This window comes from Melanerpes formicivorus, unplaced genomic scaffold (assembly GCF_026170545.1).
Source record: "Melanerpes formicivorus ecotype bairdi unplaced genomic scaffold, bMelFor1.0.p_v2 SCAF_8, whole genome shotgun sequence".
In the NCBI taxonomy this organism is placed as follows: domain Eukaryota; kingdom Metazoa; phylum Chordata; class Aves; order Piciformes; family Picidae; genus Melanerpes; species Melanerpes formicivorus.
The window spans coordinates 12,699,510-12,717,491 of NW_027142360.1; the positions used below are offsets into that span (position 1 = coordinate 12,699,510).

General features: G+C 40.9%; 1 protein-coding gene across 1 annotated transcript in view; it reads right to left on the reverse strand.

The window, feature by feature from the left end:
- Positions 1-17,982, reverse strand: part of PTN (pleiotrophin) — a 76,056-nt gene that overhangs the window by 17,008 nt on the left and 41,066 nt on the right. Inside the window, exons 2-4 of the mRNA XM_068142166.1 lie at positions 9,270-9,379; positions 7,259-7,432; positions 5,179-5,340 (exon numbers count right to left, since the gene is read on the reverse strand). Of these exons, the coding sequence (XP_067998267.1) occupies positions 5,179-5,340; positions 7,259-7,432; positions 9,270-9,378 (445 nt within the window). The 5' untranslated portion in view covers position 9,379. The remainder of the gene's footprint in view (positions 1-5,178; positions 5,341-7,258; positions 7,433-9,269; positions 9,380-17,982) is intronic.

Consider the following 17,982-nt stretch of genomic DNA (forward strand, 5'->3'; position numbering starts at 1 on the left):
CAAAATATACTTTGTCAGCAAATCTGCAAGATTATAACCCTTGGGATTTTTCTGCAGGTATAATTTTCCTTTCTGTTAAGCATAGATCAAACTCTAGGGAACAGCAGACACAGAACTCATCCTGCTAGCAAAGTTGCTGCATGTTCATGAGCTGGAAAGATGTATAAGCAACAGGTGAGCAGCACTTAGAGATAACATCAGTTTACTAGCATTTTTTTTCGAAGAACAGGGAAGGTGAGATGGAACTTCACACACCAAGCCACACTAAGGAAATGTGTCAGATAAAATGTGATAGACAGCACTTCATTGGGCAAGCCTAAAATAAATAATCTGCTTTCTTGGGTTCTTAACTAACTACATTAAGATTTTTTAAAATATAGGAGTCAGGGAGAAATGTGAATGTCTTAGATAAAGAAATACGCTCCACATGCAAGCAGTGATCAAAGGAAAACTATATTTAAATTATTTAGTGGGTGTAATGAACAATAAAGGAAGTAGTACAGTATTTCCAACACAAATCTATAGAGGATATGCATGGAATATTGTGTACAGTAGTCTCTTAAGCTCAAAAATGATTTTGCAGTAATAGAAGGAACGTAAGTAAGTCTAGGAGAGAGACTTCTTACCATGGATAAACTGTAATACAATTAAATACTTAAGTCATGGGATTTAGTTTAAAAAGATGGCAAGTGACAAAAAGTAACTGAAGAAATATAAACCTACAAATGGTTGGAGAAGCTGAATAAGAGGCTTTTAATACAATTTACAATAAGAAATCGAAAGGAAAAGTGACGTAACAAAAAGGTTACAAACATAACCTAAGAGAAGGAACATTTTAGGGCATAGGAAAAGGAGTTAGTAAGGAAGATCATGAAAACAACCTTTTCTGAATATATTGGTATTTGTTATTGCAATATTGTCAGTCAGTTCACATTTGCATTGAGAACTCTCAGCCTATTCCTGTCAGAAATGTCTTCAGCAAGGCAGCTCTTCAAGCGCACACCAGACAGAAAGGTAACTGACTAGCAGTAGAACAGATTCCTGTGATCAATAAGCCACTCACTTCCTATTCTTCTGCCAGGGCTCCTAAATGTCAGAACCACTGTCCTGCTACTACAGGCAATCACAGTAGGAAGGTACTGCACTCAATCAGCATATCAATGCAGACCTTAGGTAACACTTCGCCTCAGAAACAAACCAGCTCCTTTCAAATAATGTATGACATGCTTCATGTCTTTTAGACAGGAAGGATATCATAGACAAGAAGCTTCACTGATATGAAGCTATAGGTGAAAATGGAGGCTAATAAGTACCTGTAGTCCATTGCACAGAAAACATAGAATCACAAAATGATTTGGGTTGGAAGGGACCTTTAAAAGTCATGTAGTCCAACCTCTTCAGTAAGAAGAGATGTCTTTAACTAGAACAGGTTGCTCAGATCCCAGCCAACCCAATCTTGAATGTTTCCAGGGGTGGGGCATTCACCATGCCTCTGGCTAACCTGTTCTAGTGTTTCACCACCCTCATTGTAAAAAAAATTCTCTTTATATCTAGTTTAAACAGTAGCCTCCTCTAGTTTATATCTAGTTTAAACATAGCCTCCTCCTTGGCCTCTTAGTCTCATTGCAACAGGCTCTACTAAAAAGACTGTCCTCATCTTTCTTCTAGGCCCCTTTTAAGTACTGAAAGGCTGCAATGAGGTCTTCCTGGAGCCTCTCTTCTCACAGAATCACAGAATACATCCAGTTGGAAGATACGTCATAGATCATCCAGTTCAAGGGTGAAAAAACTCTTTCAGCCTTTCTTCACAGGAGAGGTGTTCCAGCCCTATAACAGCTTCCCCTCCTCTGGACTTGCTCTAGCAGTTTCATGCCCTTCTTGTGCTGAGGGCTCGATGACTGGACACAGTACTCACTGGAATTGAACAGAGCAGCACAAGCCACTCCCACTGCCTGCTTCTCATGCTTCTTTTGCTGCAGCCCAGGACACAGTTGGCCTTCTGGACTGCAAGTGCACATTCTTGTCTCATGCCCAGCTTTTCATCCACCAGTATCCCCATGTCCTTCCCTGCAAGGCTGCTCTCAATCACATCATCCCCCAGCCTATGCTGATACAATAGATTGCCCTAACGCCCTGTGCAGGACTTTGCACATGGCCTTGTTGAACCTCATGAGGTTCACATGGACACATCCACCTCTCAGGTTTGTCCAGGTCCCTCTGCATGGCATCTTGTCCCACTGGAATGTCAACTGCACCACTCAGCTTGGTGAGGATGCACTTAATCCCACTGTCTATGTTATTGATGAGAGCATAAATAGGATTGGTCCCAGTACAGACACTTGAGGGACTCTCCATCTGGACGTTGAGCCATTGAACATTACCCTCTGGATGTGATCATCCAACCAATTCATTATCCACCAAACAGTCCCCTCATCAAATCCACCTCTCTTCAATTTTGAAAGAAGGTGACCATATTGATGGCTTTTCAGAAGTCCAGATAGATGACATCCATCGTTTTTCCCTTGTACACTGATGTAGTCACTCCATCACAGAAGTGCTCACACAATAACCTATATCTTACTTCTCATCTTCACCTCAGGAAGAAAATAAATGCTCTTAGTCTAGCTAACATGTCAGCACTCAGATTTTTTTAATACAGAAATAAAGTTCAGTAGGGCACAACATTTCACACAGTACTAATCTACTTGACCTAATTTCTTACTCTAGCTCCTCCTACTGCTGCCAACACACTGTCCAGTTTAGCTGCCGTGTAGAGCCACAATATGGATTTCTTATCTTTAGCTCAAGGCTCAGGCAGGCTGTGACAGGCAGCCTGCAAGTGTGACTTCCATGTGTGCTGCTCTGATTAATGCCAGCAGCAGATGAATGAGCAGGTGGCATACAGGAAGACGCCGTGAGATTTGTAATGCAAATCAGGAGAGCAGAATTTCTGCCCACAGTTATTATGATCACAAACCTACATTTGTATCTATTTCTCCGTACCTATTTTTTCAAATCAAATGAAGTCAGGTTTCCTAATTATATTAAACCATAAAAGTATGTTTGCTGCAGTCAGTCCCAAGTTTCAGCCTCAGCTATAACTTACTCATGACTAGAACACAGGAAGTTCCACCTAAACATAATGAAAAGCTTCTTTACATTGAGGGTGACGGAGCACTAGAGCAGGCTGCCCAGGGAAGTTGTGGATTCTCCTTTTCTGGAGACTCAAAATTCACCTGGATTTTTTTCTGTGCAACCTGATCTAGGCAAACCTGCTTTGGCAGGGGCATGATCTCCAGAGGTTCCTTCCAACCCCTACCATTCTGTGATAACCAGAATCAGTCAGCTCCAATCCAGGAATTCCACACAATCTGCCTTTAAAACTGTAAATTGAAAACAACCCTGTACCACCCAACAGCACTGCTCTCCCAAAATAATGCTACATCAATGCTCTGCTGTATTACCCTCTCCCCTCTTCTGACAGTCATTGACAGAATATACTGACTCAGTGGGAGCAGAACAAGACAGAAGGTTACTAGTGGCTCTGCTGGCAGTGACCTTGTGGCAGAGAAATAGGAAGTTTGTTTCAATAAATTCCCAAATGCCACTTAGGCATGGAAACTTATTTAAAAAACCCTAAGTCCTTCCCTCCAAACTTATAAACAATCAAATCACACAGCTCACAGCCTTCCTGCCTTCCCACCCAGTCACATCTATCCCCAAATGAAGATGTTTATTACTGCCAACTCAACCAAGTCGGCTAGTCTCTGAAAACCTAGTTGTATCCTTTCTGCTTCACAGCTTGCCATTTTCTATGCAAATTCCACACTCAGCAGTTATCTGATAACTCTGTGGATGGTGTGTGAGGAAGACCAGTCACAGTTGTACTGACTGCAAAACAGATGGATGCACGCACACACAGAGAAAGCATCTGCAACCTCATCAGATGTGTCTCTGGCTGCACAAGCAGAACAGGGCACCTGCAGGTACTCCTCAGATCAATGGTGCACCACCACCCACAACTTGAAAATTGCTTGTCCCAGCTGCCCATCACTCCTAATCACATTTATTTTTGTAATTATCTAACCTACCTCACTGGTTTTAAGCAAACAAATGCCAGGGTAGCATAGCTTGTGAAATCCACTGAAAACACATCACTTCTGTACCTCAAACAAGATCGCTTAGCTTTAACTCCCACTATAAATCAGACTATGCACATAACACCTGCTACTCCAACAGGAGGATACATTAAAAGCTTTTAATGATCAGAACAAAAATAAGTCTGTCTAAGGGACACCTGGAAATACAACTGCAGGTTGCATGTCTTTCTGTGTACTAGGAATTACACTGTCACTGACATTTAAATAAGACATACAGATTCTGTAGTCTCCTTCTTGCTATGTTTGAATAAAGAATATACAATTCCAAGGGTGCAGAACATTCATGTATTTCAACACGCAGCAAGAGGAACATCCCTTCAATACTACCTGTCCAGAAAGAAATGAGTCCTTTTTTCAACTAGTCATTATTTGATACCAGGCCAAAAATACAGAAAATGTGTCTTTACCAAGAGGCATTTTTGCATGCTATTACTGTTTGGTTTTTTTCCCATCAAGAAGTGAGTTATGGAAAACATCTTTACTTTGGAAGTCTAGTTGCATCAGCAAACTGGTAGTACAGGTGGTCTAAGATTAAAAATGGTGCTCTAAGCTTTAGCTTACCTCTTGTGTATGAGACTGCTCTGACTATACAACTCAGGAATATTGTCTGCCTGACTGATGAGATACAGGAGCAGTACAGAATTTAGGGAAGGCTGTGAAAAAGGCTCAGGGAAGATCTTTTATCATTCTCTACAACCACATGAGGATGCAGCAAACCTGAAGTTCTAGGAGTATCAGGCTCTGCAACAGGCTGCCCAGGGAAGTGGTTGAGTCACCCTCCCTGGAAGTATTTTAAAAACAGGTAGATGTGGTGCTTAGTGGCCTAGTAGTAAACTTGGCAGTGCTGGGTTAGTGGTTGTACTCAATGATCTTAAAAGTCTTTTCCAACCTGAATGGTCCTATTATTCTGTGAAATTACAACCTTCTGCACTACTGAGCTCCCATTGAAGCACAAGGGATGTCACAAATCCAGTGATTTGAAAGAACTAGTGTGCAGCTTTCAGCAAATGGAATTTACCTTGAGGTTTGGGTTTGGTAAGCTTCCCACAGGGCTTCGAGATTGTAACAGTCTTCTGGCAGTCAGCATTATGGAGGGCCCTCTTCAGGTTCCCAGTTCGAGTCTTCAAGGCAGTATTCAAGTCACATTCTCCCCAGGCCTGGAACTGGTATTTGCACTCCGCTGAAACAGGCAAATAAATGGCAATTTTAAAAGAGAATGATTGAATGTGGGGGAAAAAAAAATATATTATGAATCTAGTAGGTTATTACAGACAGACAGTATTTGTAAACAGATCACAAAACTGATGAAAGCAATCCTGAGAAAACTATAAAGATGATTTGCAGTGATAATTGCCATCTCTCCCACAAAGTATTTCAAAATTTAATCCTATTGCTTTTTGGATGGATATTGTAATATAAAAGAAAATGTATTCAGCTAGGAAGATGCACAATAAATAGTAATTAAACATAAATAAATAAATATCAAGAATGGAAAATGCCCTATGGCTGCTCCTCCATTTTTGTGATGCCAAGAGTTACCAAATAAGGTTTGAATGTGGTGCAGCAGACACGCTGGAGGGAAGGGAGGCCATCCAGAGGGACCTTGACAGGCTGGAGAGGTGGGCACAAGCCAACCTCATGAAGTTCAATCAGAGCGAGTGCAGGGTCCTGCATCTGGGTCGAGGCAATCCCAGGCACAAATACAGGCTGGGCAGTGACTGGCTGGAAAGTAGCCCTGAGGAGAGAGACTTGGGGGTGCTGGTGGACAAAAAGCTCAACATGAGCTCTCAATGTGCGCTTGCAGCCCGCAAAGCCAATCAGATCCTGGGCTGCATCAGGAGAAGTGTGGCTAGCAGGTCAAGGGAGGTGATCCTCCCCCTCTACTCAGCCCTGGTGAGACCCCACCTGGAGTACTGTGTCCAGTTCTGGAGCCCCTTTTACAAGAGGGATGTGGAGGTGCTGGAAGGTGTCCAGAGAAGGGCCATGAGGATGATCAGAGGGCTGGAGCACCTCTCCTATGAGGACAGACTGAAGGAGTTGGGGCTGTTCAGTCTGCAGAAGAGAAGGCTCCGAGGAGACCTAATTGTGGCCTTCCAATATCTGAAGGGGGCCTACAGGAAGGCTGGGGAAGGACTTCTCAGGATCTCAGGTAGTGATAGGACTAGGGGGAATGGAATGAAGCTGGAGGTGGGGAGATTCAGGCTAGATGTGAGGAGGAGGTTCTTCACCATGAGAGTGGTGAAACCCTGGAATGGGTTGTCCAGGGAGGTGGTCGAGGCCTCGTCCCTGGGGGTGTTTAAGAGCAGGCTGGATGAGGCTCTGGGCAGCCTGATCTAGTGTGGGGTGTCCCTGCCCATGGCAGGGGGGTTGGAACTAGATGATCCGTGTGGTCCCTTCCAACCCTGAATGATACTATGATACTATGATACTATGAAGAACATGTGTGCAACTATGAACTTATCAAGTCTCAAACTGCAGCACTAATTGCCTTGGTAAGGTCAAAGTGAGAATGCTATATCCCTACAAGCTGTTTAGTAGAAAAAAATAAATAAGCTGTTTTTAAGAGTAATCAGATCTGAGTTGTAGATAGACAACTTGTCCAGGACAGATCTACCACATCTTTCTGCACTGTTATATATGAACCTTCTGAACTGAATAACACAGACAAAATTGCTTCATTTAGTTCTTTCTCTGCACATACTGATAGCCACCCATGCTTTGTGCTGCAAATCACATCACAAGGTCATGTAAAGCCTGTGGTAGCCATTGCAGAGATTCTCAGCTGTGAGTGAATGTGCCACACTGGCAATGTGGCCTTAAATACAATTGTACACCACGCAAGAGCAGATTTTGGCATGTTGCTGGAAGATTGAGTTTAGAGTAAATAGATCAATAGGGACTCTCTGTAGAGGAGCTGCTTTGCTCAGAAGAAGCTGCCTTCTGTTGACTTATGTGTTCTAGCTCTAATGAACTTGAAATAGAGCAGTAGCCCCTTCACTGAGACATTTGCAGAGCTAAGCTGATAATACAGTCTTACTGCTCCATACTTAAATAAAAAGTAAAAGACAAAGCAAATCCCTTAAGAGACTCCTGCTTACCTCCAAATTGCTTCTTCCAGTTGCAAGGAATCTTGCACTTCTGAGTCTTGGTGGTTTGCTTGCACTCAGCTCCAGTGCGGGTGCCCTCACGTGTCCCCAGGCCACAGTCACCATTGGTGGGCACACAGACACTCCACTGCCATTCCCCACAGTCAGATTTCTTCACCTTTTTCTCTAGATGAAGACAATGAACATAAACCAAACCAAGAGAAGTGGTCAGTATCCAGAACCTATGGAAAAGTTCCCTAAACTTCACTAAACAGTCATGAAAGAGTCAATAAGGAGACATTTGTAAAACAGCTGCTTCAAAAGCAAAAGCTCTGGCAACCTCTTCACACTTCTTCAGAGACAGGTCAGCCTCTTTGACTCCAAAGCAGTGTGGATCATTGAGATTCCATTCTACTGCCATTCCTACTCGTCCACTTAGATATTCTCAAGTGGATTCTCATCTCCAGAATGGGGGATTATCTAGAAACCCTCAGGGATCACTGACCAAAACATGCAGGAGGGCTCACTCAGAAAGGTCGCTTCTTGTCTCCTGTAGCTGACAGCATGCAAATATTTTCATTTCCATCTGAAGCACTATGCACTATACAGACTAGAAATGTATGTGTTGACACTGTATAACGAAGGATTTGAGCACCTCTAGGGAATAGCTGTGTGACACAGACTTTCACTTACTATACCATACCAAATTTTATCCAGCCTGGAGAAGAGAATCTTCTGGGAAGACATTATAGCAACCTTCCAGTACCTACAAGAAAGCTGGGATGGACTTTTTATGAAGATTTGTAGTGATGCAGTGAGTGGGATGGCTTTAAGATGGAAGAGAGTAGATTCAGCCTGGATGTTAGGAAGAAATTCTTTACAGTGGGGGTGGTGAGACACTGGAACAGCTTGTCCAGGGAAGTTGTGGATGCTCCCTCCCAAGAAGTGCTCAAGAACAGGTTGGACATCACCTTGAGCAAGTTGGTCTAGTGGGAGGTGTCCCTGCCCATGGCAAGGGAGTTGGAACTAGACGATCTTTAAGGTCCCTTCCAACACAAACCGTTCTATGATATTTTATGACCAGAACTCCAAAAGTGAAGAAAAAAAAAAAAAACAAAAACATGGAGAAGTGTACTCAAAATGCTGTTAACATAAGTGAGTTGCTGCTCAGGGCCAAAACTAAGGATCATTATTTCATTGAAATCCTTAAACCCAAGTCTTATAAGAAATTATAAGCAATGTTATTAAACCCAAGGTTTCACAAATAATTAATTAAGTCCCCAAAACCTTATGAGCAACTTTAAAGAGCCTAATATGAAATTATTTTCCTTCTAGCTCTTGTATATTTATGTTCACATTTTCTCATATTTTTATATAGGCACAATGGTTAGAAAAACTTTTTTTAATGGGAATGCTAATTCTGACTGATAATCTTACAGGTCATATTAACTGGTGTGTCAGTTACCTGTAAAAAATAATCACTTAAGAAAAACAACAAAAGAAGTGTCCCTTGAAAACTTCCAAAATTGGGTTTGATAGGTATGAATTTCCCACCCTAAGTCTGTCTTTCCTGTAATGAGGTCCGAGTTCCTCACTGACAGAAAGCAATTACTGCTGCATGTCTGACTGTCGGTCTGCAGCAGTGAGTTAGTTCAGTTATTTGTCAGAGGATTTCAGCACCACACAGCATTGGTGTAACATTGTCATATACAACACTGAACGAGTGACATGATAACTGCCCTTTCATCGCTGCTGTTTAGTTCTTCCTAAGCCAAGCATGAACCTATTCTCTGATAAACTCAGGAATCCAGTCTCCAGAGCTGTCAAGATGACAGCTTTCATGAAAACTACTTTCTGTTTTCTTATTTAACACAGAACAACATGTCACCGTCACAAATTCCTACCTTGCATGTCAAAAGGTTAATGAATGGCCTGGATTTCATCACATAACCTGAAGCATTTGACATTCTCCCACACATGCAATCTATCTCAGGGATTAACTCTGAATTACACTGGTCCTTACCTGGTTTCTCTTTTTTGCCAGCCTCAGTGGTACCCACAGCTGCCAGAATGAAAACAAGTGCCAGGAGGGCAGCTGTGAACATTCGACGTTGCTGTTCTTGCTGTTGCATTCTGGAGATTAACAAAAGAGAGGAACGAAAGGTTGATTAGACTGCAAAAAGTGGGACCCCATTAAAAGTGTTCCTACACCATTTCTGAGAAGCTCAACTTCAGGGCCATGAGACACAAGGAGGTCAGACCTAATCAGCCATTGGCAGAACAGGCAATTATCTTCATTCCAGAGAGAATACAAAGATTTTTAGCAATTATTTTACAGCCTGTGTGCCAAATCCCTGATCTACATCATTGATGTTATGGACAAATTTTGCTACAGGAAATTCAATAATTACTGCTCATCTTCTAGAAACCTGTCAGAGAAGCAAGGCTCCTGATGAGCCTTCTCTCATCTTTTCTGACCTTTAGCTGTGATTTATTGTGCAAAAAATAAACATGTGTTATGTTTCAGTTTCCTCATTCATATAAGTACTACACTGTCCACTTTGCAAGGGTTCAAGTTCTCATTAGGCTTACCTAACATCTGAGAAGAACATTTATGAAAACTTACACAGGAAATATGTAATGCATTATTTTAATTTGCATTGTCATCTTGCTACCCACCTTTTCCTTCCCCTCCAACTAGTGTCTCTTCCTAATATAAATTATGCTAACTGCCTAAAATGCAAAATGGGCACAGAGGTAGGACATGTACATGCAGCTATAGATTGTCCATAGCACGTTAATGAACCTAAAAGCTGGATTTGGAAAGCAGATATTGAAATACTAAAAGGTATTAAAAACATTTGCTGGGTTGTGAAGCATGTGATTAGCCAATCACCAAAAGTCATTCAGAACTGGCTAACTTTAGTGGCTTATACACACAGGTCCCTTTCTCTTTGCTATAATTTGCATTGTCTCTTTTAGCCATTGTTTATCAGAATGGAGGGCCTTAGCAAATACACTTCTTAAAAATAAGAAATCTCTCCACTTCCCACTTCTCTAGTAAGTGGCCAGGTACCAAGACAATGGACTGCAGACTGCTTGGATTGAAGGTTTATCCAGCCTTTTTTTAAAACCAGGGCCCATGACACTCATACTGCATCAGCCCTCTGAGGAGGTGTCAACAGTGATAGCCAGTATGATGGCCTCAAAAACTCAACTAGACTGGTGTTACAGAGAGTTTAGAGGCAACCTGATCCCATTTTGCTGAATGCAGCAACCTTAGGGGAGAAATAATTCCCACCATGAACAAGGAACAAAATGTATTTGAATTTAATTTGGCACTCCTCTGTATTCTCTGCTGGCAATCTCTTGCTCAAAAGCAATGTGATTGTAATCAACATGAAAAACAGGAGAGGAATCCTAAACCTACAGACTTTTAAGCATCCAGTTTTCATATCATGCTAGAAGCCCAATGAGAAAACTTAACAGTTATGTTGAAATAAAGTTCATGTGAAGACTGAAAGAGATCTGGCACTGAAATGTCTAAAAGAGCAGTCGTCAGCACCAGTGTGGTTTACTTCAAAAGAAAGCACTGTTTCCGGTCATGATGAAAGGACCACCAGTGTTTTCCAGGGAACTCAAACAAAGCCCAGAGCTAAAGCACACCGGCCCTGTGTGACCTCAGGTTTGTTTTTTTCCTTTCTTCAGCTACATGTTTCCACTTAGAGCCTCTCATGTTTTACAGAAAATGAAATAAGTAAACAAACAACTAAAAAATTACACAACCTGCCTTTTTATTCAGTTTACTTCAATCTAGTTCTCCATAATCAAATGCAGTTGCAACACTATTAAGACATCAAACTTCCCCCTCGGCTCCTTTGCCTTGGTGAAATTTCACAACCAGTACCATTGCACCTTACATACCATTTTCACTACATTATCTTCTCACTTCCTCTCTTCCAAATGATCCACCAGAATCCCTCACTGAAGGAGGGAAGATAAGTGGCTGTGTAGAAACACATATAGTGAGACACATACTTCCATAATCTCAAGATAGCACCCCAGCGTGTTGTCTCGGGGCATGAGAAGTTGAAACAAGTCAGCACTAGTGGGTTTGCTGCACAGGATGCCACACACAAGAGACACCCACACCATGCTTGGGTCTCCCTCTTACATCCTTGCTGCCCATCCCAGGAACCTGGGATGTGGTCACATATACCCTACAGGCTACTGGCAACCACTAGGAGCCATGGATAACTGTTTCTAAGGAACCTGTCTTGTATTAACAGAGACTCAAATTTGATTGGGATTATTTGCAGCAAAACAGGCAGGGAAAAGAGCTGGGTTTTGGAGTCAGAAGCCCTATAAACAAAACCTCCTAGAGCCTTAAGATAACATGTTTTCCTAAGAGTGCAAGTCTCCCTACAGCCAAAAACACTTGCTAAGTTTTCTGAGGCAAACACTAACCTGCAGATATATGTATATACATCCCTCTAGCAGAGAGAGCAGGCTGCTTGCTGAAGTGCCTTTGCTATTAATGCACAAAAAGTGAAAAGCCATGTTGTACAGAGGGAGGCCTTGCCTCACATCGCAGCAACACCTTCAATTTGACGTAACCACTATCACAATGAAAATGGCATTGTTGTTTTGCACATGATATATCAGCAAGGGCAGATGCTTGCTTCTACAAAATTACAGTCTATGCACAGTATTCATTCAATTAGTTTGTTTCTTTTTTCAGATGGCCACAAAATTCTAAATGTCAATAATCATTGGGGTTCAGCCTTCAGTCTGGGCTTTAAAAAGATGGATGAAGATAAAAACTTGTCAGATTGGATTTGGTTTTGGAAACAATATATTCCACTGAAAATAACTTTGTCTTTTTTTCAAAAGCTGTTGGGTTTTTTTCCAAAATGTGAAGGTGATAGTTTTTCCTTTTTATTAGATCTCCTTCTCTTTGTGAGAACATTTTCATTTCAGCTTTTAAGAACTGCCAAAACTGCTAATAACACTGAAAAAAACAGATGTTTCATGATACACAAAATGGACTCCAAATCAACATTTTGATTTTTGTAACAAGCTTTCTATCTACACCAGTGGTAACAAGTCAATCATCTACCATAAAGTCTTTCTAAAATCCTGTATGACAGCCCCTAAAAGGACCAAGACAGCACCATTTAAACAAATGATACTTGCATTTACTACCAACAGGAAAAGATGAAAATAAAAGCAAAGGAAAATGACATTTGGGGTGCAGAAGCTTCAAGCAACTTCAGAAGAGAGAAAAGGTAAACAGAGATAGTGGGTTTAGAAGAGTTTAAATGTTAAGCTGGAACATGATTCAAAAAACAGACTGAGTAATCATGAAAAGACCATCACAATAGGAATGAGGAAAGGACTTAATGATGGTTAAACACTGAAACAGAGAGTGTTAAGAAATCATGTGACAAGTGAAGCCCAGCTGAAATACATCATAGCAAGTGGCTTGTTCCAGCAAAAATGAAGCACAGGAATTATTTCAGTCTTACAGTCAGTTTCACAGTCAGTCTCTGTTTGGGACTAAAATATGAAGGAAAAATTTAAAAATGGCAGGCAATCACAAAATTAATGAGTTCATCAATCATTCATCCATGGGTTAATTGCATGTTGAGTAAGAGAGGCAGAAGCCACACTATGGCTGCAGCCTAAATGACCTTCTGAGTGTCATGTGAGCCTTCTACTCCAAATCCATCACTGCCCCTGACCTGATTCTGCAGATACACATAACTCCCAACCTTGATTCATTAAGTCATTTGTCTGCTGTGATAAGTACAGCCCACATGACTAAGTGTACCAACTTTTCCACAAAGTACCCACCCTATGGACTTCATCACACAAATCCCTGCTCTAGCAGAGACCCAAAACAGTATCTACATTGTGTAGCAGAGTAGCATGCAAACACTTCCATCTGGGTCCAGAAACACTACAGACAATGCTTTCATGTGGTGCCAGGCTTTTTTAAGCAGCCCAACTGAAAGTTCACTCCTTCCAACCTAAGACCTTGCAAATGCAGCCTTCTTATTTAACAGCCCAAGGTGGCCTGGGTATTTTCACACTGGATCATAATGCAAGTCAAGCTTGCTGGAACAGCTATGTCTGAATTCATGCAATTAACTCATACACAAGTTCTCAGTTTCTCATATCTGAACAAGCTTTTCCTGAACATGAGAATCCAGAACAAATGAGACAACTTCAGATGAAGCTCAATCGGTGAGCAATTGCTTATTTTTCCTAGCCTGACTGAAGCTAGCATATGCAGCAGATCCTAGGATCTTGTATGCTTTTTGCAGGTGGCTTTTTAGCTGTTAATAACTACTGCTCATAAGCCCAACCCTTCATCTGTTCTTTCCAAAGCAACTGGCAAGGTCCCAGATTATAGAAGCAAATACTTTGTTATTAGTCTATACGAGTGTAATCTTCCACTCCAAAGTCAGGTTTTCTAACACGATTTATCACATCTGTGTCCTTCATTTCCAGTGCCCTGCATGTATTGCAATACTGTATGTATTGCCATTTCTCATGACAACCCACAGGCTTTGAAGAAGCAAAATGCATCCCAAAGGCAGATTTAAGAGATTTCTACATCTCATTATTTCTCTTCACAGCACTACTTATTTTGAGTCCTCTTTTAGCTCCTTACCCATGTCAGAACTATCTTTTACATTAATCCATTTTTTTCCTGCTTGAATTAATAATTTATTATCAAGTCCCACAACAAATACTTTAATAAATTACAATTTGATTAGTCCCAGATTAGACACAGCTGCAAAATCAGTTTTTAAATGCACTAGTTTGGGAGATCAGTTTCTTTTCTATAAACACAAGCTGTATTTAATGAAACTTAACATTTACCTCCATTTCTGAAATTGTTCCCTTATTCACAATGTGTTCTATTTTGCAGTCCATCTAGGGAAGATAAACATGTCTGCAGCTACCTGGATGTGTGTCTTTCCCCTTCTTAAATACAAATATAATATTTGCTATGCTCCAGCTGTACAACAGCAGGAAGTATTTGATGCATGCTTTAACAGTCTTGTGCATCTGAAATGTCAAGTGTCATTTTTACAGACCTTTGAGATGGAAACAGTTTTCTCTGTTAAACAGAAATTAAGAGCATTTGGCTCTTAAGAATTTGATTTCTGTAACAGCTGCAGAAACTTCCGCTTCTGCAAGTCTCTTTCTCAATCATCACCATCTGGTGCACACACCTATGTCCTACCTGATCTCCTATACTGAAAACCATGGCAAATGCTCACATGCTTTTGAAGCCAAAACATTGTGAACTGTCATCTTCTAACTGTAAAATGTTCCCTCTTCACTCACACAATTTGGGAGCTGCATCAACAACACCAAACAGTGGACCACAGTTGTCTGAATCCATGTGTCAACAAGTTAGTTCAAAGCAGTGTAGGAACCCCCAAAACCTACTGTAAATCAGCTCCCTGCATTTTAGCCAAAGGAAGATGGCCATGTAGCTGGGCTGGCACCTCAGCATCAGTCTCCAGATCCCTGTTCCCTGTTCCAGCATGCACAGCAATGCAGCTGGCAGGTTGCTCCATTCAGCAAAATGACAGAGAAATGGGAAGTTTCAACTAACAAGCACTTCTTCACTTTCCTTTTTTCTAACCCTCTCCTTTCCTTTCATGCTGGCATGAGAGAGGGGCTACCCCACACAAAAGCACCTCCAGCAATGTTCTCTCCTATGCAAGAGAGAGGAAGCTTGCAAGCAGCAGCCAGCAGGGAAGAGGCAACTGCTTCCAAAGTGAGATGGTCCTAGAAGGAACTGGGCAAGCCACAATTTATTTAGCAGTAGAGTGTCAAATTTTACATATATATATATACATATATGTTTGTTGCAGCACATGAGCCAGGGAAAAGTAAGAAAACTCTAGAAGCCTGAAATTATATTTGGCAAACTTTAGGTTTTTTAAACTAGCATTTATACTCAGCTACAGCACAGGGTACCTATAATAACAAGCCAGGAGCAAGCAGTTAGCTAAAAAAGAAAAAGAATCACAACATGACCCTTCTGATAAGCCAAAGGCAAACACTTCCCTTCAGAAATTGCAGTCTGCAGTTCAGTGACTACATTTTTCAATACATAGTCAAGTTTATGTTCTCTTTTCAACATGGACATCATCAAGGCCCAGAAAAATGTGTATTGAGGCCAGCAAGTTATGCCAATGCCATAAATATTAGCTGCTAAACAAGAGTTTCTTGACTGGAGAAACTTATTAGAATATAAACAACAGAAAGTCAAAACCTATGATCAATTAACATGTCCTGTCTTACTTTGTTGAAGTAAATAAGCCAAAGCAATTAGTTAACTTGTGGCTAACAGTTTCCCTAGCCTTTGATATTTGCGTAGTTGATTGCATGTTTGTCTCATATATCAGGCTAGGACAAACACACAAGCTGTGGACATTTTATACTTCCAGCTCCCACACATAAATTAATAGTTGAAGTTGATAACAGATATCCCTGGGCACGTGAATTCTGCCTTTTAGAGCTAAGCATAATTTAGACTGACTTGTGACTTGAGATAACAGACAATCAACATACAGACAGAACATTTCTTTCATTTTTTTCCCCCAAATCTTATGCCAAAAATAAAATGTTTCATGGCCAACAAGATGGCAAAATTTCAAAAGCATTTTTTTATTAATATAATTTTTGTCTTGACTTCATTCCCTTCCATTAAAACTACAATTTTACACAATCTATATAAAGGATCCTACTGCTTCTCACAAGCAGACCCTCCATCCAGACTCTCACAGATAGTTCTGCAATTTAACATCACACCTAGAAACCTGAACCTCCATTTGGACTTCTCGTTACCTGTCTCTCTCTCTCAGGGAACACCAAGAGCTGTACAATTCCTTCATTGCAAGGTTTAGAGAAAATTTGGCCAACCAAACTATAAACTTTAGTTGATCACTGAAGATCAACTAAATCAGACCTAAAAAGCATCATTTGGGGAGGGTCAAAGTTTTGAATTCAAGCAGCAGTGTTGTGAACAAAACTATCATGGTAACAGTTTCTTCCTCAGAGGAAAAGGGTAGTAAGTAGAAATGCCATGCTAAACAAACACAGCAGACAGTATGGATTGTGTAAAATGCCAAGGAACTGAAAATCTAATAGAGGCAGCCAAAACCCTCCAAAGGGGATTACAAATGTTACACTTTGCTCTTTCCAAATTTCCAACACAAGGTTTTACAGAAGTGATTTTATTTACAGAAAGTTTAGGGAGGACACCTACACTGGGGGGGGGGGGGCGGAATATCCAATCAGTATAGTAAGCTAACATCTAGAAATTAACCATGTCAATAACATGGTAAAAAACACATTCTGTCCTTTCAAGAGAAGCATTACATTTGTTAAATATAAAAAGAACAGTTGCCATTTGTTGCCATTTTGCTTGCTGGCCCGCAGCCAGAGCACATTTCCTTAGCCACGGCCTTCAAAATTTCCATTGCTGCAATAAACATCCCTGTTGAAATCAGTTTTCTCTCCTCCTTCCCTGAGCTCTTATTTCGCTCTCACCCATAATGCACACATTTTCCTCCTCTCTTTTGTTCACAGTGGCTCTGAACAAGTTGGGGTTCTCAAGAAGTGACTAACACTGCCTTCTGCAACAGCCTCTTCTATTAACCTTCCCCTCTCGCTGCTCTAGCTGAGAAGCTGAAGAACACAAGCAAACAAAACAACAAAGAATTGATATTTCTGCTGCATTTCCAGATCCAGTTTGAAAAAGGCATTTTTAATCACTTGTTACCATGATTTTTTTCCCTCTCTGCTCTTTCCACTACGATCACAGCTGCTGTGTCACTACCAACTAAGTCACACTGGTTTTCTTTACACTTTCATTTCTCCAAGACTAAAGATGAAACAGTCCTGGATCTGATCACAAGGAAGACCACAGCAGACTCACTTTCATTGTCTCCAATTAGTTTCATTTCAGTGAGAGTGAGATCAAGATGCTGACTCAACTCTCTCTCTGCATAATATGCATCAATGTGTTTCTCCTGGAGTATTCACATGTGCTGATGATGAGTTTCCCACACCACTACTACTGGGAAATCCTCTCTCTCTATTCTCCTCCAATGTGCACAAGATATAATTACTTGATAATGGCAGAGAGACAAAGCACACATGTCTAAGGGAAAATAAGCTTGTATTAAAATTACTCTTTCTGCCTCCTTTCTCACCCTAAACTGGCTACTTTCTTTGCTTTAGCTAGCAATCTGGTTGCCTGAGATTGTTAAAAATTGAAGTGGTATCTTTTTCCATGGTTTTACAATACCTCTGGACAGGTGCCCAGATCCCTACTACTCAGCTATCATGATACTACAGGACCAGAAAAGGACAATAAACATTGTAATAGCCTCTTCTGGTATAAGTATACATCTTACACCTGCTTGGCTACAGTGTTTTCAGCTGCCAGAGATCAAATTTCGGTACCTTCTGAAAACATTAGAGTAAGGAGTGGTAGTTTCCTATTCATTTACTAAACAGAGGGATGAAAAGAGTCTCTCACCATCCCTATCTGGCCAAGAAAAAAGTTTTTCTCACAGTCATAAATTCATTTATAGAGATACATTTATGAAGCCTCACTTTCTTTACTGGAGGAGTTGTATCAATATCCTATGGATATCACAGCCAGTGAATGAAGGAGCAATCAATGAATACAACTGGTT